At 25.4% G+C, this 11,074-nt stretch overlaps 2 protein-coding genes across 2 annotated transcripts in view; one reads left to right on the plus strand and one right to left on the minus strand.

Moving 5' to 3' along the window:
• Positions 1–11,074, plus strand: part of LOC126899563 (putative serine protease K12H4.7) — a 156,470-nt gene that overhangs the window by 79,561 nt on the left and 65,835 nt on the right. The gene's annotated exons all lie outside the window — the stretch shown is intronic.
• LOC126899560 (U3 small nucleolar RNA-associated protein 6 homolog) lies at positions 6,874–10,982 on the minus strand. Its single transcript, XM_050674592.1, has 9 exons — positions 10,794–10,982; positions 10,621–10,738; positions 10,375–10,515; positions 10,045–10,288; positions 9,824–9,989; positions 8,772–8,870; positions 8,212–8,407; positions 7,284–7,770; positions 6,874–7,092 (listed from the first exon to the last, which is right to left on the minus strand). Exons 1-9 carry the CDS (start codon positions 10,877–10,879, stop codon positions 6,938–6,940), a joined length of 1,692 nt encoding a protein of 563 aa, XP_050530549.1. The 5' UTR covers positions 10,880–10,982; the 3' UTR covers positions 6,874–6,937.

Raw genomic sequence — 11,074 nt, forward strand, 5'->3', positions numbered from 1 at the left:
AATAATATTGATTATTCTATAATCGAGTGATTATTTCTAATGATTTCTCGTTTATTATAAAAACAATGATTTCTTGATCTTGAAATGTATATAATCGAATAAAAGTTATTTCGAATGATGTCCATGAAACGATGAAACGAGAGAATACTATTTTTAAGTTTTTATTTAGCATAAATTATAGTCGAATTATTATTAAATTGTTGACTTCGAGTCTTCTTATTTTCAACTCGTTCAATCGCTACTCATGGCAACACCTTATCTGACACATTTTTGGGAAGTATGTGACGATTAGAACAAAGTTTTGTCCTGAACTGGCTAAAATACTGAGTTCTGATTCTCTCACTAGTTGTGAATTTATGAAAAATCAATTAGGTGTGGAATTAGGTGTTTTAATTATGATGGTCAAGCAGGCTATTGCTACCTTATCTTAAGTTTTTATTTTTAAATTTGTTATCGGTTTTTTTAAAATATAGGTAATAATTATTAAATAAAAAAAATAACAACTTGTCTTTTATTTAAAGCACTTATTAATAATGCATTATTAATATATTATTGTTATTATTATTCCTAAATTATAGCTTAATATATTAATTATAAATAAACACCAACAAATAAAAAAAGCAAAATTAAGTTAATAATTATTTACTATAGGTATATTTATTCATATTTCGATTCTCTCGATAAATAATAATAGTTGATTATTCTGATCCTACGAGCAGACGATTTTAACTTCGAGTGATTTTTCGAGAGACTCACTCGATTATGAAAATGTCTCGATTACTAATCATTCGATTATTGCCTATCACTATATGTAATAAGAGTTAATATGAAAGGAAAAAGTAAAGAAAACTTACTCAATGGAAAGATGAATGAATGAAGACTAGTTTGGCAATTAATATTGCGCTTACTAGTAAAACGACTCAAAGAAAAGAAGAACTATTGATAACTATTTAAATTCTTTGAGAAACATTTGTCAAGCTGTGACGGTGTACTTTATGCTACCCGTCACCACCTGAGTAGTGTAGAACGATTGCCCACATATTATTTATTTTTTAAATACCCTTCAAAAAACAAAAGCGTATTGTAATTTCCTATTTTCGAGTTCTCGTTAAGACAGATATGTAACATAAAATAATCATTACAATAAATATATTAAAAAATAAAAAATAATAAATACATTAATTTACATTTTTTTTAAGTAAGGGTTGTCAAACAGCGCTGTCCAGCGGACTTTCTTGCAACTGTCAACCAATGCTAAAGCCGTAGCGTAACGCTACAAGATGTAAACCATATATCTTTACTATTTTAATAATAATAACTATTTTAATCATAATAACTATTTTACAATAGTTATTAAATCTATTCAAACCATCATTTAGATTATGACTATCGGCAACTGAACGAATACTAGTATCAGTATTAAAAAAAAATTACAACTTTTGTTTGATTTGTAGATTTGGAGTTTTTATTAAAATTTTTTATTTTTTATTAAAACATATTTAAAAAACGGTAGCACAGTGGGATCGCGGGACAATATGGATGTGGGATAGTTGGGATAAATATGGATAATGTTTGATTGTGATTAAAATCACTATCATAAAAAACGCTTCAATGCAAATCTGAAGATAATGTTTAATTTTATAAAATTAGTGAGTTATTCTTTCAAATACAAAATTAATTCCCATTTCCTTCATTATTCCTAATTAGCAGTTCTTTGATTTTTAAGTATAATATATGAATAAATATTTATTATAGGAATTAAATCACCACTAATTTTTGATATTATTAATATTTAGTTAAAAACGAGATTTAACATAGCTAAAATTTATTACCATGATTTTTAACTCAACTGCAAGTTTAAAATTGATATCATTAAATAGAAAATTTTATGAGAATTAAATAAATGGTATTGTTAAGATTAATATTCAGTCGGGAAATTTTATAATTACTATTTTTAATAAATTTATCAGTAATGCTCGATATTTTTTCGTAAAAGATCACATAAAAAAAAATATAGTACTAATTTCTAAGTAACTTTTGGTGTTTAAAAAGAGTCTACAATTGATATAATCAAAACTTAATTAATTTGAATAATTTACTTTAGTTAAAAGAACCGTCTGCTGTTTCACTACTCCAATTAGCCATATATCTTTTAATAAATAAAGTTTTATGAATAGATATTTGCACTTTTTGCCCGATTTTGAATTTGGCTTTTGATTTTAAAATATTTTTATGAGTTAACTTTACCGATAGCAGATTAAAGTCTCCCCGTATAGGTGTCAATCGTACGGTGTTTGCTGTTATTATATTTTTCGATCAAAAAATGTAATACAGTGGACTCCCGGTAATCCGACAAACGTTTTGCAGGTCAGCGTCGAACCATCGAATTTGTCGGATTATAGAGTATTCCCTAAGACTTCCTATAGTCCGGAACTTTTAACAAAAGAGTACCTTGTAATTCGAAAAATCATAAATCCAAAGATAAGATTTGGTCTTAACAGGCCCTGGTATGAAGTAAAAATCATGCTTCATTATGAATGTCGACTTAAGTAAATTAAACAACACAATAGAAAGCTTATGTTTTATTATAAAATTAACGTTGCTAGAGAACTTACAAAAAATAATAACTTTACATCAAGGAATACAATTACAATGTAAGCTGCATCTTGTCCTATCGCTTGTGGAGTAGTTGCAATTACGTCGTCGCCATCTTCCTGATTTATGGTTGTATTACTAGATATCTCTTTTATAATCTCATCGTCAGACATTTCATAAAAAATATTTTCCTTCTTATCCAATCCATAGTACCAGATTTCCAAATCTTGCGATCTTATCTGTGTTTCAGCAGCAACTTTCTCTATTACTTCCGAAGTTACACTGATTTGCGGATCGTTTCTAGGACTGGTGACTATATCCGGCCATAACTTTTTCCAAGACGATGTAATAGTTGACGAAGGTAATGCATTCCACGATTGACAAAGAGCAAAAACCAAATCTTTCATATTGAATTATTTTAAAATTTTTTCTATTGGCTGATCTTTTGATACAGCTTTCAGAAGTAGATTTTTCTTATAATCTTGCTTGAGAAACTGAATGATATGTTGATCCATTGGTTTTATCAGTGCAGTGCAGCTTGGTGGAAGAAACATTGCAGTGATGTATTTATCCTCAGTTGTCAGTTCTTTTTCAGACGGATGACTGGGAGCGTTATCAATAAGCAATAACGCTTTTTGAGGAAAATTATTATTTTTCAACCATTTTTTAACTTCTGGTACAAAGCATTCATCAAACCACTTCTTGAAAAGGTCTTTTGTCATTCACTCACTTTTTTGACCATAATTGTGTATAGGCAAATCAATGTTTTTAAATGCACGTGGTTTATTAGACTTTCCAACGACCAACATTTTTAGAATTCATCATTAGAAATTTTCTCTCCTGATATAGTTATTAATCGTATGCAATGATGACTTTTGAAACGTTCTAACCATCCCTCGCTAGCCACAAAATCATCTTTATAATTTCCTTATAAAAAAACTTAGCTTTCATGGCCAACATGGGTACTGAAATTGGAGCATACCTATTTCTTTCCTGATAAAACCACATGTACAAAGCTTCTTCCACTTCTGGATGTTCAGCTTTCTTGATTGTTTGTCTCTTGTCTGTCCCACAGTCAGTAGTTGATACGAAGTTTTTAATCTTCTCATGATTTTTTTTAACATCATAAATTGTAGATCGGCCTATGCTGTATTCACTTGCTAAACTACTAAAAGATTCATTACGATTTAAATGGTCTAAAATATCATATTTTTCTTTAATTGTCAGTGTTTTGTGTTTTCACTTCTGGGCTTGTGACGACATAATTTACTAGGCACGTATACGTAATACACAATGAATAAACAGTTAACAAAGAATCTATACTTTGAGCACAATAGCGGTGGCACAATTGTAACCTGTTCAATCATGCATTATCTATATTAGCGAAGATTGTAAAAAAAATATCCAATAATTATAGACATGTCGGATTACAAGGGGCGCCGGATTAACCAGGGGCCAGATTACCGGGAGTCCACTGTATATTAACCTATATTTGAGAACTTCTGGCGCTAAATTCCCGATACATGTTTGTTTTTAAAGTTCTGTTAAAACGTTCTACAAGGAAGCTTTTATTGTACTGAAAGTTGAATAATGGTTAATATTATATTTTTTTACGAGCGCCTGGAAATGTGAATTGTAAATCCCTCGACCCCGGTCCGTATGGATTAGGCGGGGGTGGCGAAGGACAAAAGTGTAGCCATCGCTTTAGTAACGATTCTTCCGCATTTTGTTTTTAGCATTGCCCACCTGATTTGTATGAGTTCCTCACCTGACTGCAATTTTTGTTTTAGCGATTCCATTGTAGATTGTTAAAATACGTTGTGGTGTTCAATACGCTCAACATGACATGGTTGATTTTCAGGGGAAATTCATCCGTTTTATATATATATAAATAGAGTAAACATATAAGAAGATTTTTAGTAAGTAGGTGGTGCTGCATTTCGTCGCGTTAGATTCTGTTGGGTTTGACAGATGCTCTACAGTAAATTTGGGCCGTATCACAACGCGGTGGTAAGATATTTAGGCGACGTAGGCCTCCCTGAAGCAATGCCTCACGGCAGTTCCAGGGCGTTCCACATTAAGTCGATTAAAGCGAAAGAAAAAAAAAGGATTTGACATACCTTTTTGGCTCATTGAAATTTATTGAATTTCAAAGATTGATTTCCAGAAATATTTTATTTTTAAGGATTTATTTTGTTTTACAAAAAAAAAAAAAATTGTGTATTTTATAAATTAATTTATATTGCTTTATTTTCTCTTTAATTTTAAATTTATTTATTAACATTTAAATAACAAACAATTATAAATTATCTGCTGTTGTCTCATCTATGAAATAAAATATACTATAGTATATATTTTTATCTTACTGGCTAAATTAATTTTATGTTTAAGTATACATAGTAATCTGATACACAGATTTTTATGTGTATATGTATCAATTAATATTTTAACAATTTTACATTAGGTAAATATGCAATTCAATGTTTTCATAATTATACAATTTTTAAACTTAAACTGTTGAAAACATTAATACATTTTTATTGGTAGTTCATAATAATATAGTGGTTGAAAGAAAACTTATTTTAAAAGCAATATGCATGCTCAATATTTGAATGTATCCGAATGGAATAAAATGCCTAAAGTTCAGTATGTACAAAATTATATTCATATAACACTGCATCAGAAAGTTAATTAAAACATCAACAATTATAACCTTTTTTATATTTATCATCCCTTTTTCATAAATAAATTTACTTGAAATTTAATACAACCTACAAACACAGTGATTAAAAATTTAAGTTGTGTTTTAAAATTCTATACCTCCCTTGTTATTTGAAAATGGATACATTTATAAGTATGCTTAAATTAAAGTAGAAAATAACCTCTGTTCACAATTTAAAAACCCCATTTTCATGATTCAAATTGCAGTAGAACTTAAAAATAATGGATAAACTCGCATTTATACTAATAAACAAAAACTAATTTAAAAAAAATACGGTTTATAGATTCAAAGAAAATACAAGTGGAATTTTGAATATATTTGCATCAAGTAAAACCAATAGCTCTAACATCAATAAACAGTTCATAAATAATCTAGAAAACACAAATGATTTTGCCAAAATAAACAAAGTTATACGAAATTTAACAATTCTTCAGTTGCATGTTTCAAATGCTCGAAAACAACTCTTGAATGATAGGATAAACAAATACAATAAAATGTATATTGACAAGCAATATTTTAAAATACAACTAATAATAAATGAATACTTCAAAACTATAAAAAATTATGCAAATGAAAAGAATGTAGCAAAAATTTTAATCAATATGCAACGACTAACAGCTATGTTTATATCGATTAAAGATAAACATAAGTCAAATAAGTTTAGGAAAAATAAACCAAAATGGTGGGGTAAATATTTTCTTACATTATATAGCCTATTAATTTCATTATCACTTTGTAGTATTGGTAAATTAATGTGTGATTTTCATATGTGGCTCATTTACACTATACATTTTATATTTTAAAATAAATCTTATTATTTTATTTAATATGATTGGATTAAAAATAACCTGTGATATAGTTATATTTTTATATTAGATTGGTGATAAAAATACACAGAGTGATTAATTTAATGTTGACCACTAGTTTTCTTCTATAATAATAATTTTGAGAATTTATTTTAGCATTAGTAGTATTTATTTTTCAATTCTTAACCGGTTAAATAATTTAAAAACCTTTCCTTGTCTTTTATATGGGTATAAACTTAATTTTTTAAATAGCAATATACGTATCGAATATTTTTAGTATCACAAGAAAGAAATGCATAATGATTAATATAACATAAACAGCATTTCCTTTTCAGTCTATAATTTAAAAATATTCACTGCATATTTACAAAAATGTTAAAACTTCCAAAATAGTGGTTCAAAAGTTATTGTCAACCAATAATTTTTTTTAGTGGGATCATTTTCTATTATATGAACTAGTTTGATATGTATGTTGCCATTCAAAAAAATATAGTTGATACTCTTATTACAGATAGAATATCTGTAATACATAGATAGTGATACAGATAAAAAGTTTTAATTATTTAAAAACCATTATACTTATAAACAATATCAATATTTTTTTTTTTCAAAATTATTATTACTTGATTAAAAATTTAATGGTAAATAATAAATTAATCATTTTGTATATATACTTAAATTTATTGGAAATAGTTGTACTTTTTAAGAGTTTGTTTTAATTAATACTTAATTGAGACAATAACACAAAAATAATTTCAAGTAGGTAAATTTTTTACTGTTAATATATATATGTACACATATTTCAATTACCATACTATTTATTATAATTTAAAATTTTCTTAGTGTATAATTCAACAAACTCATCAGATTCTTCATTATTCAAAGTGGTTAAGGCTTCATGATAAACATTTGATACGGTTTTTGGTGATCCATACTTAAGCTCAAATAATATTCTGTCCATCCACAGTTCTTAAAAAAAATAATAATACATAATTTAATAGCATTATTAAGCTTACATAAAAATAAATTAAAAATTTAATTTTTCCATAATAATGTTTAAAATAATGTTAATATTCTAATTCATATTAAAAAGTTTAACATGTAATTTAGGTTTACTTAATACTTAATTTATACATGGATAAATAATGAAAAATAAGTACCTTTATCTGTTTTACCAAATTGCATACAAGCTATTATGAAGTGTTGTCTAATTTTATGAATATCCATTTTTTCCTGTTCTGTTTCAATTTTAATAATTGTATTACATAAACTGGAATCTCTTCCAGTACTCATGATTAATTTTTGAAAAGCATTACGTGTGCACTCTAATGAATTATTTCGGCTAAGCCAATATAAATAACTACTACCCAGTTTTTTTTTCACTTCTTCATCACATTCAGATATGTCACTAAACACAATTTCAAAAATTTCTTTTGCTTGAGGCTCTTCAATGATTTTTTCAGTTATCAAAAGCCAAACATTAACAGACATAAGATTCATGTGTTGTTTAAAAATTTCATAAGCACCAAATTTATCACTTTCAACTAAATTTTTTATTTTAACTTCTAAAATACTAGGATCATTTGGATATTTTTCGAGAGCCCACTCTAATATTTCATTTGTGATTGATGATTTTGATTTATTAACCTATAATCAATAATAATTAAATTATTATGACACCTATTCATACAAATAACAATAAAATTAAAAATTATGAATACATTTTAAATTTGTATTGAACCAATACATATACATATCACAAATAAGTGTGTCACAATTTTTGTTATAATGATATGTTACTAAAACTATTATATTATAATTAAATATATACATATCAAATATATATAAATCTGTTATTGTATTAGAAAAACCTTGTAAATTTTAAAATAGTCATTATTAGGACTTCCATTTCAGTCATTTGAGAAATATTATAATTCACATTTTTACAAAATAAGTAAAAACTTTATGGTCATTAAACTAACTGTTATTATTTATTTAATGATGAAATAAATCTTAATCAACCGGTAGTAATTTAAAATTATATAAAATAATTATTTATTAATATAAATAACAGAGCGATATAATTACCCATTGAACATAATGTATAGGCTTTAACCGATTCTTAGCATGAGCATTAAACATGGAATGTCTTAATAAATTTCTTTTATACGCTTCAGTTTTATTTGTATCAGAAGTTATTTGAAGTAAAGTGTTTAAATATAAATTCCACATTTCATCAGTATCAACTATAGACAGTGCTTCATCATATTTATCTAAACAGTTTCTGTAAAAATATACACATTATATTTATATACAGAGTGTTTGGTAAGTAAGCAAACAGGTCAGTTGTTACAAACAAGAACAACAGAAACACATTTCTTACTTACTAAATACTTTATATGTTTATATTAAAGACAATCTTTATGCATTATGAAATAAGAAAATGTTATGTTATGTTAAATTTAAATTAAATTAAAAATACAACTTTGTGTTATAAAAATAAATTGGTAAAATTTTTTAGATATTAAATTATAAAATTTTATATAAAATAGTAGTTAACAAATAAAAATTTTATACACTATTAAAAAAAAAAAAAATGAATAACCAATTATTTATGATTTTATTAATTTTGTAAGCATATATCTTACTTTATTCTGAGTTTTTCTGGTCTTTTGGGATGATTGAGTTCGTTATTAGCAATGGTATTCCAATAAATAGGATCTGAACTAAAATTTGTTTGCAAAAAGCTAAAATGATATTATAAAATAAATAATAATAATAATAATATTTTTATAAGATATTTATAAAAAAAATTGAATTAATTTTACTTAAGAAACATGCTTATTTATTTAGTGTAATTTTTACTAATAATAACTTAAAAATTATTAATAAGTTAATGAAAAGTTTCTATTTGAATAGTGTTAACCAAAAATAATAGAGCGATTATTTAAAATATTATTTTTTTAGTTATTGAATTGAGATTTTTTATTCCTTTTTTTAGAATGTTTTCTTGTTAAAGGTTTTATTAATTATTAAAAGAAATTAAAATAGATAAATGTTTTTTTAAGAATTAGTTTTCAAAAGTGAAAAAATAAAACCTGTTACTATATTTATGTAATTAAATTAAGGGTACAGTGGAAAAACAGTCCATTTTTTTAGTTTTTCAAAAAAGCAACAATAAAGTTCTAAATTGCTATTACCTTAGTAATAAAATAAAAATAGTATAAATTTAGTATTAACAAGATGAAAATATTTTTGACCGAATAGGCTTTAATTTTTGAAACTTTTACTAATGAAGTAGAATCAAATCATAAAATCAAAATCAAGAAAAATAAGTTATTATTGTTTTTCCCTGTAACAATCAAATAGAAAATTATTAAATGAATACTTTTATTGGTGTAATACTAGCATACCAGTTACAAATGAAATTATTGTTATAAAATTTAAAAATTACGATAAGCTAGGATTAAAATAATTATTAAATAGAGCTATTACTTAATAAATTCTACAGTCAACATCATATAAAACATTCTGTGAGTTAAAAATCATACAAAAAAGAAGGCTAGAAACCTAAACAACTTTGACAATGGATTCATACTCTTCTATTCACACACCATCATAAAATATATTTGTTAGCAAACCATAAAAACCATATATTTTCAATGTTGTTATCAAAAATAAATTTTAATAAATTAATTACTTTCTTATTTCTTCATTAAGGTATGAAGCAAAATTGTAATCTTTTGTTTTTTGATACATTTTAAAAAAGAGACTGAAGTCATTGGCCACATTATCAATTGCAGACAAGAATATGGCTTTAGCAATAGATCCATTCAAGGCAGGATCATCTGGTTTGTATACTTGTTCTGAATAAAAATATATATTAGTTAAATAATTAATTGTAATATTACCTAATAATACTTTTCTTTATAACAGTTTGGGTAAGAATTTCTGAGTAAGTAAGTTCTATATCAAATGCTTCTAAATATAATGATGAAGATTTTTTATGCAACCGTAAGCCTGTTGTATATAACTCTCTGGCTTTTTGAATATTTTTTAAATCTAAAAATTCTTGTCTTATAGCAAAAACATATATTTCATCAGATATGTGACCATGTAATAATAATGCACTATCAATTGCATATTGCAACAATCTAAAGCGTTTCTAAGTAAAAAATATAAAAAATTTAATTTTTTTTGTTGAAATGTTAACAAAGGTATGAATTAACGATAAAATATAAAAATTCATACTGCTTTGACTAAAAATTTTATATATTCCTTCCACAGAGAAATGTCATCTTTAAAATATTTGAGTGCTGTTCGATATATGGTGTTTATGCGACTAATATGTTGTTCAATCAGTTTTAAAGACTCTGCGTTTTCTAATCCCAACTAATAAATAAAAAATACATTAATGAATTAAGACTATGATAAAATAATAATAACATAAAAATTTTAACATTGTAAATAAGAGCATGTAATAATAATAATACATACTTTTTGTATTTTTTTCATAACAGACTTTAAGAATACAATATATTGGGTAAAATCTGATTTTTGTTTGTTGCGACGCATCATTCTGTACTCAAATTTTTCTCTTTGATGGACAATGCGTCTAAACACAAATTTAATTTAAAATTATGAAAAATTTAATAATATAAATAACTTACTTAACAATTGACTTCTTGAATAGAATTTCAAGAAGATTAATTTCGACAATCATGTCTTCTTTTCTTCTTTGTACGTATTCAGCCATTTTAACTAGTCTAAACTCAACTATTTGAATAAACTTGACAAATTATAAAATAAATAGCCCACGTGAGTGAACTAGAGAAATAAATCTCTTATCTATGTTGTTCACTGATAACGAAAACTATATCAATGATGTTTATAGAGAACATAGATATACAATATTGTATGCAGTACTAAATGTCACATTTATAAATATAAT

This window comes from Daktulosphaira vitifoliae, unplaced genomic scaffold (assembly GCF_025091365.1).
Source record: "Daktulosphaira vitifoliae isolate Bord-2020 unplaced genomic scaffold, ASM2509136v1 Scaffold_2, whole genome shotgun sequence".
Lineage (NCBI taxonomy): Eukaryota > Metazoa > Arthropoda > Insecta > Hemiptera > Phylloxeridae > Daktulosphaira > Daktulosphaira vitifoliae.